The following is a 13,448-nucleotide window of genomic DNA, read 5'->3' as shown; positions in this document are numbered from 1 at the left end:
GTTTCATAGAAGGACGGAATGTCTGGGTTGTAGGGGATATCAAAGGCTATCAAGCTCAACTCCCCATTCAATCATCTCGTAATTATTTCTCGCCATCTCCTGAGTGGGCTTCTGAAGGGGAACTGAGCTCCTTGTGGTAGGAGGAACTCACTATCAGTGGAGGCAGCGTGTTGAGAATTTAAAGCTTTTATTGAACTGGACTCTCTCTCGCTAGGGCTTTAACCAATTAATCCTAATTTAACACTTTAAGAACACGCAAGACAAATCTAACTTTTCCTTCCGTATTGAAGCCCTCCTCTGGCCATTGTAGTCATTCTGTTTGGAAGGTTTACATCTTTCCTGACTTGAGAGGACTCAAACTGAATGCAATACCTACCAGATGTATTCCAATCCCAAACTGGCCATTTTCTGGATTTTCTTAGGCACCTAGAGAAGGTGGCCCTACCTATCTTTTTCCATTATTCCACTTACTGCTCTCCTGCTGAGCCCCCATCAGGAGGAAGGCTCAGCTGATGAATGGATTATATTGTATAACCACTTTGGTAGATGTTGAATGATTCATCATCGACTTGGTTTGCTAAGTTTTATTTTAGAATCTAACCAAGCACAAATTCCTCTGGTCATTAATGAGGAATACAAAAGCTTTGGAAATTATATAGCTTTGCTTCTTTATAAGAAACTACTCTCAATGTTGGCTGTTAGAAATAATGAGTATTATTAAGATGGAGTCTATTCTCCATCATAATTCACTTAGAACTCAGTGAATAATCTTTATTTTCCAGATGAATTCCTTCATTATTTGACTTCTAAAATCAACTATCATTCTTCTTAGTCATCCTCTTCTCCTTTCTCTTGACAGCATCAAAGCTATGGAAATTAACAAAAACAAAGAGTGATCCAATATCCTGTCAAGTCCCTGCTATATAGCAGGACTCAATAATTCCTTTTCACTTTAATTTAATTTAAATATTTTTATTGATTTTAGAGAGGAAGGGAGAGGGAGAGAGAAATAAAAACATCAGTGATGAGAGAGAATCATTACTTGGCTGCCTCCTGCACACCCTCCCCCCCCCCCCCATTGGGTAGGGATCAAGCCTGAGGCATGTGCCCCGACCAGGAATTGAACTGTGACCTCCTGGTTCATAGGTAGATGCTCAACCACTGAGCAACACAGGCTGGCTTCCCTTTTATTTTAGATTCTACCTTAGGTTAGTGTTGGGACTCTTCTGTTTGCTCTTCTAAGGAAGGTCTTGTTTTAACTTCACTTTTGGAATCTGTAATTTTTCTTTTGGAGACATCGACTCTGAATTTTTAGTCAACCAATTTTAGATAGCTGAACCTATCAACCTTAACAAGATCAAGATATTTGGCATTTTCCTGTACATTGACCTGTACAACAGATCGAACCTGACCTGACAGGAAGGGGGGTCGATATTCCACTTGGGTATGATCTCACCATAGTTGGAATGCAGCTATTCTGTTTTTTTAGAGAAAGTCAAGAATCACAGCAACATTGCAGGCAACTTGTTTAAATCCTAAAATATTTAGTCTTGGTTAAATAAAGAAATAGAATGTCTTTGGACTTGTATAAATTCAAAAGCTTACTTACTAGCAGATTTTTTAACAGAATTAATTTTGCTAGGAGAAACAATTTTGGCAGTAATAGATTTCATTTCCATCTCAGCTTTGGTTTTAGCAATTTCCTCAGCCATTTTAGTTTCTTGATAGAGAGCTTCTTCTTTTATGATCCAATCTTGAATGGAATTTGTAACAAGTTCCAAAAAATTCCTTAAAAAAGCAAAGAGTTATTATTAGTGAATGTCACAAAATACTTAAGGTACTGACTAGGCAAATGAATTGATCCTAAATTGCCCATTTAATAAATATAACAGACTCAGAAACATCCTGGACATATTTTGTACAAAGTAGTCAAATATAAATACCCAGTGAGAATATGAAAACTGCCCAACTTCATTCACAATTAAAGACATGTAAATTTTAAAAATTAGATCTTTCTACCCAAGTCAAGGATTAAAAAGTTTGATAATATTGCCCAACCATGGTGGCTCAGTGGTTGAGCGTCAACCTATGAACCAGGAGGTCACAGTTCAATTCATGGTCAGGGCATATGCCTGGTTTGGGGGCTCAATACCAAGTGTGGGGTGTGCAGGAGGCAGCCAATCAATGATTCTCTCTCATCATTGATGATTTTATCTCTCTCTCCCTCTCCCTTCCTCTCTAAAATAAATAAAAATATATATTTATATTTTTAAAAAGTTTGATAATACCAAGAGTTGACAGTTTGGAGGAAAAGTCTCTCTCAACACTGTTGAGTTTGTAAGTTTTATGGTACAATCTCTTTTAGGGAAATTTTATAGTACTATGGAAACTCTTTTAGTTGACTGTCAGCTAACTGACTCGCTGGATTAACTGAAGCAATAAATGACAAAAATACAGATTAATAGTTCAAGATTAGATTGGTACACCTATTATGTGCCTTAATTGAAAAATAATGTTATGGCCACAGAAGGTATACTACTGAGCTATGCATATGTGTGCCAGCACACAACTTGTATCCCCAGCTATTCTCTAAGTCCATTCTCTATAACTTTTCTGTATCCCTTCTGACTAAGACATTTACTATACAAATAATAAATACTAGGTATATATTAACCAGCATTAAAAGATAATGAAATGCTCTTGTTATTAATGAAAAGAGAGAACAAAGTTTTAAGGTAGTAAAGGAATCACTAAGGAGCTTGGAAGAAAAAAATCACTGATTCCTAGAGGACTCAGTTTGCTGGGAGCCTGACCACTGGGCTGATATGTCACTCAGTTGACCTACCTGCTAGTTTTCCCCAAATCAAATGGAGTCATCCCAAACCAGTATGCAGAACATCCTATTTTGCAGTTCCTACATGGAATCTTTCAGAGACAGTTTTATTGGAGTCTAAATAAATCAAATGTAAGATAATAGCATTTCTACTAGACTCAAGGGGGCCAGGAATGATATATTCTTTAGAGGTATAGTTTCACCACTTTTCACAGTGCCTGGAACACTTCAGATATTCAACTCGATGAGCTGAATTTTATCTACAGTACTACACAAATCTATTCATTGGGTTGAACCACCTAGCTTAGACTAGGGAAATAAAATCTGAATGTGAATTAGCAAGCTAACTAAACTAAGATAACTAAGTAAACTAGCTAAGTTGGTTACCTGAATCCAACATTGGAGTGAAGAGCAATATTCCAATGTTCACAATGCAGATGTTGCATATTCATCGGGTTATGAAAGACTAAAAGTAAAGAGTTGTCCTGGGTATGGTAATAAGAATCTACACACTTGTACTGCAGATTGGCTTCTTGAAGAACCTGAAAATAAAAATAATTGCATTGTTGTGTGTCATTTTTTGTTTGTGTTTTTTCCAAGAGAAGGGTCTCCTGCTAGAGCATTTCTCTGCCCCCTACTCTTTCTCCCTTTATCTCCACACTGTTAGTTAGTCAAGGTGAGAACATACAGGGTAGATATTTTTTGGAGCATTTCAGAAGTTCTTATACAAAAACAAATACTAGGCTCCAAATGTAGAGGCATTTGCTCAGGTGTTTTCCATTAAGGCTGCAGTTACTAATTTAACATTTTCCATGCCTTCATATAAATCATCTCATTTTATCATCATTAAAACCCCAAGATAAATAGGTATGATTTTTTTTAAAAATCCTCATTTTTTTAAAAATAAACAAATAGTATGTCTATTTCAGATGAACATGTATCCTTCCTTCTATTAAAGAGTACTGAAATCTGTGTTTCCATTTTCACTTTGGCTCCTGGGATCTACAGTGCTAAGTTTCTGAGTTACAGTTGCTCTCAATCAATGTTTAAGTTTTCATACTATATCTTTCTTCTCTTTTTTCATATCTTGGATTTTTCTGATTAATATTGACTGATTAGTTAATTCTTTCATAAAAATAAACACTTTCTATGTGCCAGGCACTGTGTAGGTTCTAGGAAAACAAAAATGAGCAAGATACACAAGACTATTCTCTAAAATCTGATTAAGATTTTTATAGCTCATTCTGAAGTTTGGAGAGGTGTTCTAAGAAGGTGAAGTTGATGGGACATCTGATAGGTAGAGCATGGATTGGAGTAAGTGAGAGTGGGAGCAGGCTGATGGTAGGAGGACACTGTGGTAGAATAAGAAGATAGTAGTTGGACTAAAGTAGCAGCAGTGGAGATGGTGGAGAGAAAGTTTGAGGTTTACCCCTCAAAACCTGATGATGGATCAGACACGTAGGATAAAGGAAAGACTGAAATAAAGGATGGCTCCTTAGTCTTTTGGTTTGATGGTGACATTTCTGAGATGGATGAGGAGATAAACATGCTTGGGTGAGGAAATTATGAGCTTCATGTGGACAGTAAATCTGAGATGCCTATCAGAAATTCAAGTGAAATTTGGAGGTAGTGTGGAGTTCAAGAGAGAGATTAATTATTTATTTGTATCTTTTAATTTTTATTTTTAGTTAAAGTTTACTTTCATTTTTATTTTGTATTAGTTTCAGGTGTACATCATAGTGGTTACACAATCATTTACTTTACAGAGTATTCCCCCTGACATTTCCAGTAGCTATCCGGCACCATAACATAGTTATCACAATATTATTGACTATCTTCCCTAAGCTGTACTATACATCCTGTGACTATTTTGTGACTTCCAATTTGTACTTCTTAATCCCTTCACCTCTTTCATCCCCTCCACTCTGGCAACCACCAGTCTGCTAAGAGAGAAATAATTTGGAAGATAAAATTTTAAGAGTCATTAGCATTAGGACATAGATAATAAATGAAATCATTAAAGGAAGGTTTAGAGAAGAAAGAAGATAGTTCAAAGCTGAGACTTAAAGCACCTCAATATTTAGATGTTAGGTGGAAGAATATTCAACAAAATTCCAAATGCAGCCATACAGTATGGTGCATTGAAAACCAAGACTGTTTCACAGAAGTGACCTGCTTTGTGATGATATTAAAAGGTTAAAAAAGATAAAGTGTATGCTATATTTGACAGGACAATTTTTGGTGACCTTCATGGAGGAGTGAGGACAGAGCCCAACTGAAATAAAATAAGGTCTGAAATGAACTTACAGTTTCAGATAGAAGATTAAACACATGTACATCCTAACATCTCACTAGAAAAAGGAAACAGTAGAATTATTGTTTTTTTAAATATATTTTATTGATTTTTTTTACAGAGAGGAAGGGAGAGAGGGAGAGAGAGAGTCAGAAACATCGATGAGAGAGAAACATCGATCAGCTGCCTCCTGCACACTCCCCACTGGGTAGGTGCCCGCAACCGAGGTACATGCCCTTGACCGGAATTGAACCTGGGACCCTTGAGTCCACTGCCCTTGACCAGAATTGAACCTGGGACCCTTGAGTCCACAGGCCGACGCTCCATCCACTGAGCCAAACCAGTTAGGCTGAATTATTGGTTTTTAATATCACAAAGTTGAAGGCCATGGGAGAGGAGACAAAGCAACAACATTTCTGAAGCTGGAAAGCAGAAGGATAAGTGGTAACTGACTTAGCAGAACATAGAGAGCCAAATCCTCAGATTAACTGTAGGAGAGATCAGAGCAGCCTTATTTGTGTGTAGAAATGCAGAAAGGCTCAGAAAATGGCAGTACCATGTGCCTCTGCAAATGGCATTGAAATTAGGAAGATCAATTCAAAGTCTTTTTAAAAAGGTTTTAGGGCCCCTGGAAGCCCTCGACAGGTTTGAGCAGCCAGGTGGCTGCCATCTTCCTCCTCAGCAGAAGGAGAGAGAATTATTAGCTCCAGAAGGTGGCAGTGGATTCTAAGAAGAGAGACCCTAGGCCAGTGATGGCAAACCTTTTGAGCTCGGCGTGTCAGCATTTTGAAAAACCCTAACTTAACTCTGGTGCCATGTCACATATAGAAATTTTTTGATATTTGCAACCATAGTAACACAAAGATTTATATTTTTGATATTTATTTTATATATTTAAATGCCATTTAACAAAGAAAAATCAACCAAAAAATTGAGTTCCCGTGTCACCTCTGACACGCGTGTCATAGGTTCGCCATCACTGCCCTAGGCACTGCTGAGGGAGAGATGTACTACAGAAAAAAGGAATTGTATAAAAGTCTAATGCAGCATTGTTCAATAGAGACACAAGATAAGCCACAAATGTGAGCCACATGTAATTTTAAATTTTACAGTAGATATATTTTAAAATATTAATAAATCAATAATCAATACAAAAATTGTTCATTTGATATATTATTTTTATACTGTCTTTGAAATCTAGTGTGCATAGCATCTATATAGTTGAGTATACTAGTAGACATATATCATATATAGCATTCTTATAGCACATCTTGATTTGAATGCTCTACATTTCAAGTATCAGAAGCTACAAGTGACTAGTGGTGACCACATTGGATAATGCAGGTCTACAGACTGAATGGTTAGAAGACTAACTGACTTCTCCCCATCACTCAGCTCCCAAAACCCTGACAGGCAAGTTATGTCTTTCAGACAGGAAATTAGATTTTTTTTTTCCTGGAGAATCTAAATGGCCCAAGAGAACAGATCTAACATACCAACACTGATGGGTTTCTCAAGGAAATCCCTCAGCCAAATCACCAATGATGAAGTCCAGTTATTGACAACTCCTCAACTCCTAACCCCCGGACCTTATGCAGCACTTCCTGTCATATTTTAGTGTCTGGTTATTAATATGAACAAAGAGGTAAGATATCATTAGATATTGCTCTCTAATATGAAAAAATGGAGGCAAAAAATAAATCCCCCAAAAAAGAACTTGAGAAAAAAGAGACACTGCAGGGGGAAAACACTAAGACTTCAAAGGACTTTAATATCCTCATAGAGATAAGAGAAGATATGGTTTTAGGGGACATGAACAGGATGCTATAAAAAGGTAATATAAAATTATAAATAGAACTTTAGAAAATTAAAATGATAATACCAGAACTAGAAGACCCAGTAGAAGAATTGCATGAAAGCTGAGCCATATTCCCAGAACTAAAAGATCAAGTGTTGGAAACTAGGAGGGAAAAGATAATGAAATTGGAAGTACAGTCAGGAAGTCCAACACCAGAATCACAGTAGTCACAGGAAGAAAGAACAGGAAAAATGAGGGGGAAGGACTGTCGAAGAAATGATTATAGAACAGGCTCCGGAATATAAAGACAGGAGTTTCAAGGTTGTCCTGGGCTCACGGGTACAAAACTCAGAAAGAACCATACCAAGTAACATCAACAGGAAGTTTAAACCATTGGAACAAAGAGACCATCTTAAAAACCTCCACAGAGAAGGAAGAAACAGACTCAAACAACTGATAAGGAATCAGAATTTCATTGATTTTTCTCAAAGAGAATCCAGGAAACTAGAAGAACATTGAGGAATGCCTTCAAAGTTTTGAGGGAAAATGCTTTTTAACTTAGCATTTTACATAAATCTAAACTGTCAGTCAAAGGTAAGGGTAGAATTAAGATGTTTTCAAATATCCACTGCCTCAATAATTTACCTGCTATATATCTTAATTCAAGAAGCAATTGGAAGAGGTGGCCCCCTACAAAAGGAGAGTAAGCCAAGAGAGAAGATGAGTTGGAATTCAGGAAACAGAATATCTAACTGGAAAGAGAGGCAAAGGATGTGGCCAGGATGATAAAGTAAAGGGAGCTCCCAGGACCACAGCTGTGCAGCAGGCCTAGAGGGCAAGCAGGAGTTCAGAGCATATGGGAGAGATATTACTTAGACAATAAAATTGATAGAATACTTGTTAGGTTTGAATGTATTAAAAGGAGATTTACTCTTTGATAGAGAGCTCGGGGATGAGTAGTGATAAATGCATAGTAAACAAACATGAAAAAATGAACTCCAGGAAAAATAGAAATTATATCAGAAAAGGAAATGTACTAGTAAGAATACAATACTACACAGTTCAGCTGTGAATAATAATTATACAATTGAAATAAAGTAAATATTGAATACAGACCCAACCAAAAATTATGAGAGTAAACAGTGTCAGAGAATGACAAGGAGAAGTGTTAGAGTGTACTGTACGTGCAGAGGGGTGTGTGTGTGTGTGTGTTTTGGGTTGGGGTAGGCAGAGCTGTTTTCTCAATAGAGTCAATTGATGGTAATGCCTAAAACTAAACCTAAACAAAATATACTTGTTATTTAAAGATAACAGTTAAGTAACAAAAGAAAAATGGAAATGGCTTGAAGGTTTTTACATCTGGGAATGTAGGCATGGGGGTGGGAGGGAGCTGCTATTTTTTGTAGGACTCTTTATAGAACTTTCTGGCTTTAAGAATATGTGGATGTAAAACTTGGAGAAGAGTAAAATTGAAATTAAAAAAACAATAAAAAAGAGTCCAGTTTTTTACATAAAATGTAAAAGCAACAAAAGAAACTAGTTTTAGGATTACTTGTTAATATAGTGGTTAAGAGCACAAGTTCAAGGGCCAGATTTCTTGGGTTCATATTCTGCTTCTCTCACTTATCAGCATGTGACTTTGGACGAGTTACTACTGGTCAAGGTGCCTGTGTTTCCTACCACTTACCTAGTGTCTACTTCATAGATTTAGTGAGAGGGTTAAATAAGCTAAAATGCATACTAACCATTGTCTAGCAGATGGTAAGTGCTCAAAAAATGTCAGTTGTTGCAGGTTCCTTTGGCCTGTTAATTGCATCAGAAATCCTTTGAAATGTAGTGAAAACTGAACAGAACTGACAGGCAATATGGGGGAGAAAATGAGGCTGCTTCCCCAAAACGCCTTACTTTTTTTGTCAAGAAAATATGTGCAGCAGTCACGTACATTTCTCTTTTTCTTAAAAGATTTGATGAAAAGATCCCTTTGGAAAGTACATTTTAAACTCTTTTGGAGATTCACTGCATATGTGTAGCTCGATCTGAGAAGAACTCATTTATAGCTGAAGTAAAGGGGAATATTGATACAAACTAGATTTGAGAGTGACTTGGGAGTGAACTGCTCTAAATCACACCATGACACATCAGACCTCTCCCACACACAATCCATTAATACCTGCAGCAGAACTTTAGGTTTAAAATGCTCAGTATAACTCCAGTCCATTAGACTGCGTTGCTGTGTTTTCTGAATGTCCTCTAACTCTGCTTCCACAGTCATCTTCTTGGGTTGCTAAAAAATCACAGGAATACAATTTCAGCTTTAATCTGTGTAAGTACAAATGGAGCCCTCGTGGACTTCATCAACTAGCCAGCATGCACTCCATCTAATTGGGGAAATCTGCATATGTATAAATCCATATGGCAACATTTTAGGAGACCTGCTGCCAGAAAGAGTATGCCTTTGACATTTTTTTATGGGCAACATAATCTAAATATTTTTATTGTTAGGTTATACTCTTCAGAGTCCTGTTAGCAATTATAGGCAGGTTTTCTGAACTCTCTTCAAGACAGTATTAGTTCTACACGGCTGTATGGTCAGCAGGTGTTTGTGAGGTTGCCAAGCCACATTGTCTAGAGAGGAGCATGGAGCTTGGAAGTTTTGCTTAATCGGGCTAGTGAAATTAACTCCTTTCTCTCCAGTTGGAGCTGGTCTGGGGATTTCTGAATAATCTCTCTCCTTCTCTGGCATCTGCATTCTCTTGCCAAGCATTTTTTTTTTTTTTTTACTGTTTCTTATTCTGGGTCACGGTTTTCTCTGATGATCTTGTCTCTACACTTTTAAGAAAGTAATTCCTTACCTTTTCAAGAGAACCCGCCTTTGTGACTGCCTCATCTTTGATCTCGTTGGTCTGCTCTGTAAATCAAAGACACCAACATCCAGTTGTGTTTGGGCTTTGTTCTTGCCTTTGTCAGTGTTGTGCCTTTTTGTTGCCCATATGATCTATGTTTCTGTGCTGAAAAGGTAATTCCTGAAAGGCATGTTTCATGCCTCCAAAAAGGTGTTTGTGTCAATAACTCTAAATCAGTGTCTATCTAGAAAAGTGATACTAAACCCTTTGAAAAGAGCCCAGCTTCCTATATAGGCATTCCTAAATCACATCAGATATGCTGACTTCAGACTGTACCACTCACGACTATGTACCTTCACCTTTACAAGTTGCAGATATTTACTGATTAAATGGTATCAACTGCTTAGTACACACTGATTGTCTTGTCATGCTGGCAATGATCACAAAGTCTTTTCAAATGTCTGTTGGTCTATCTCATGAGCCACAGACTAGGTCGGGGCAGGGGATGTATGCAAAGGAGAACTACCAGATAAATAAACATCGAATGAGAAAATATACCTCTTCTTCCACTCATTAATCATTTATTAATGTGAAAACCATTTAATGAGCATCTATAGATATATAGATGAGTTTAACAAACGTTAGTTCAATAAATGGGTAGCTGGACTCCATGGAACCAGGGACCAATATGAGTCATGCACACTAGCTCTCCTTGTGACCCAAGAGAATCCTTATAAAACAACTGGGATTGAGATATGATACTTGGCCATGGAACAAACAGCCACATGAATGGGAAGAGAAAGAACAGAGTCCTGCTATTGGTCTCTGCATCACCATGCTTTTGTAGTTCCTAAAGTTAACAAATGTTACATATAAAAAAGAGGTCCATGATAAATTAGTTTAACATGGATAAACAAGCATCTTTACTGTGAACATCTCAAAATTTGTAATACACTTTTGTGATTATGAAACTCTAATAGAGAAATTGATAAAGTATATAGCACATTCCAAATTTGACCAAAGAAATGAATTTTGTAAGGTATTTGTGGTGCTACTGAATCACTGAGCCAACCTGACGTTTTATCACCCTCAGAATAATAGAAAACTAATACATATAAAGTAATATATGAAAGGGATCCAACCTCTCTCTCCAAATGCATCTCCCTCCACTCTCCCTTGTTCATTCCACTTTAGACTCACCAGCCTGATTGCTGTGTCATTAAGTTTTTGCACTTGCTTTTCTCTGTCTGGCATGCTTTGCTTTGAAATATTCATGGATTGCAAATTCTTACTTCATTCATATTGCACAATGTTACCTCTTCAAAAGCCTTCTACCTCATACCCTGCTTCATTTTTAATCATGGAATTTATCAGTGCCTAATACTATTTAAAATAATTGAGGGGGGGTCTACATCATATATTGAAACTGGAAATCTATGTAGAAAGAGCAGAAATGTGGCAGAAACCCTGCAACAAAAGCTTGTTTGGGGGTAAGCATAAGATTTGTGTCAAAGAGAACCATCTCTAGGCTTCCAGAGGGAGTAGTTAATTATGTCTAACAAGGAGGGGACAATGTTTTTCTTTCTTCTAGGAGCATAGCTACTTACATTTTCATTACTGGTTCCATTCTGCCTTGGGCTGCTGAAGGTGACAGCATGAATGTTCCATTTTGATTTAGAGTAAAACTATAAAGTCAGTTCAGTTCAGTATTTATTTAAATACATCCACTCAAGAGAAAACTCAGGCCAACTATAACTCTAAATAGACCATGATGTCCCATGTGTCCTTGAGCAATTGATATGAAATCTGTGGAATAAAAATTATTCTATTCTGTGGTATGCCAGATTTCCGGGAGATTTGATACTCCCTTCTGTGTTTAAGGATCCAGCAGAGAGTCTCCAGTTTAGAAAATATGTTCTGAAAAATTGTGCATCAGTTATTTTGTCAAAGGAACGAACATTCACAAACTAATCTGAACTCTTTAATAGAAGAGCAAATATCATTTTTTTTCTTTCTTTCTGATTTCAGCCTCCAACCACATAACCCTTTGACAGTGTGATTCAGTAGTTTTTGACACATCTGGAAATAGATGCGTTCTCATCCCTTTGAAAAACAGCTTTCCTAATCTGTTTTACTTTAGAGATAACAAGATCCCTCTGCAAAGCAGTTACTTTATTAAAAAAACACCCAACAAGCATAAAGGGCACATCTAAACCTATAGCCTCATGGTTATCAACTCTCAGTTTTTCATAAATATCCAATAGGCCCTGTCAAGTTCAAAAACAGTCTCAGATGGAAATCCAGTGTTTGGTTAAGAAAAGCACAAATATTCAGCCCTTCATGTCCAGGAAAAGACTTTTATATGTATTTGATGCTAAGATGGTTGTGCAAGAAATACATTAACAATTTCTGCTTTGCTTAAAAAGATTTAAAGTGGCTGCTTTAGAAGTGTGAGACATAGTTAAGGGGAAAATGAAAGATCACCACAAAAAAAACCCTCTCATCCACAATAGCCACAGTGAGGCACTAAGCTTCAATTGCCCTCCCCGGTTCAACTGTAACTGTTCCTTGATGTGGGCCCACATGTGCCATGTAGAATCCCTTCAGAGTCTCAGCTCCAGCTCTCAAGATTGGTCAGTCTTCAGGACACACTGATGATGTTCAGCCTTGATCATTTAGGAAGTTGCTATAGCTATCTACTTTTCACCAGAATCCAGAAGACCAGTTTATGTGGTTTGACCACCAGGTGGCAAAAGTTGCCTAAGGAAAACCATATACCAGTTGCTCTAAAGGAAAAAGAGCAAAAGCAAAACAAAACAAAAAACAAAGGAAAAAAACCCTTAAGGTTAATATCTCTCTTGGCTTATTCTGGCTCCATATTAATTCAAAGTGACTTATTTGTCATATGTGTATATTTCCATAGGAGGCCTTAATGCTATACCACCCCTGGTTAACTTATTGATGTACTCTATTTTCTTCCTTTTAGTTTATTTGAATTTAGTTAATCTTTAACTATTTGAAGTTGATGTTTAATGTTTAGCTAAGTAATTTTAGCTATCTTTTAAAAAATGTATTCATTTAAATGTATGTTTAAAATATGCTCATTTAAAGCTCTGCCTATCTCCTGCTGTATCTGTGTTATATAGATTTTGATATTCAGAATTTTAATTATCATTCAGTTCAAAATATTTCCTAGTTTCTATTGTGATTTTTTCTTCAATGAGAATATACTCTGTAGTTTTGATCCTGTGAAAATTTGTTGAGACTTTTTTCATGTTTTAGTATATGGTTTTAATATCTATATCTATATCTATATCTAATCTATATCTATATAATAAAAGCCTACTATGCTAAGTGTCTGGTAATCCAGTCATCCATTCAACCAATCAAAGCATAATATGCTAATGATATGCTAAGGCTGCTCAACCGCTCGCTATGATGTGCACTGACCACCAGGGGGCAGACACTCGGACCATTAGGTTAGCTTGCTGCTGGGGTCCAGCCATTTGGGACTGAGTGAGACAAGCCAGACACCTCCTGGAGCCCTCCCACGGTCCCTCCCCGGCTGGCCAACCTCCTGCGTCCCTCCCCAGTCCCGATTGTGCACCAGTCGGGTTTCTAAGCCTGGCCTGAGCCCTCTGGCAATCTCCCCTCCCCCCAAGTACATAAATTTCGTGCACA

General features: G+C 37.2%; 1 protein-coding gene across 1 annotated transcript in view; it reads right to left on the bottom strand.

Moving 5' to 3' along the window:
• The window catches only part of SPAG17 (sperm associated antigen 17), a 133,081-nt gene that overhangs the window by 55,041 nt on the left and 64,592 nt on the right, over positions 1 to 13,448 (bottom strand). Inside the window, exons 16-19 of the mRNA XM_014550113.1 lie at positions 9,777 to 9,832; positions 9,095 to 9,208; positions 3,221 to 3,375; positions 1,610 to 1,788 (exon numbers count right to left, since the gene is read on the bottom strand). Of these exons, the coding sequence (XP_014405599.1) occupies positions 1,610 to 1,788; positions 3,221 to 3,375; positions 9,095 to 9,208; positions 9,777 to 9,832 (504 nt within the window). The remainder of the gene's footprint in view (positions 1 to 1,609; positions 1,789 to 3,220; positions 3,376 to 9,094; positions 9,209 to 9,776; positions 9,833 to 13,448) is intronic.

The sequence above is a fragment of the Myotis brandtii genome, unplaced genomic scaffold (assembly GCF_000412655.1).
Source record: "Myotis brandtii unplaced genomic scaffold, ASM41265v1 scaffold582, whole genome shotgun sequence".
NCBI classification, from domain to species: Eukaryota; Metazoa; Chordata; class Mammalia; order Chiroptera; family Vespertilionidae; genus Myotis; species Myotis brandtii.
Note: the sequence above shows the minus strand (reverse complement) of the source record. Positions and strands in the feature narration are given on the sequence as shown.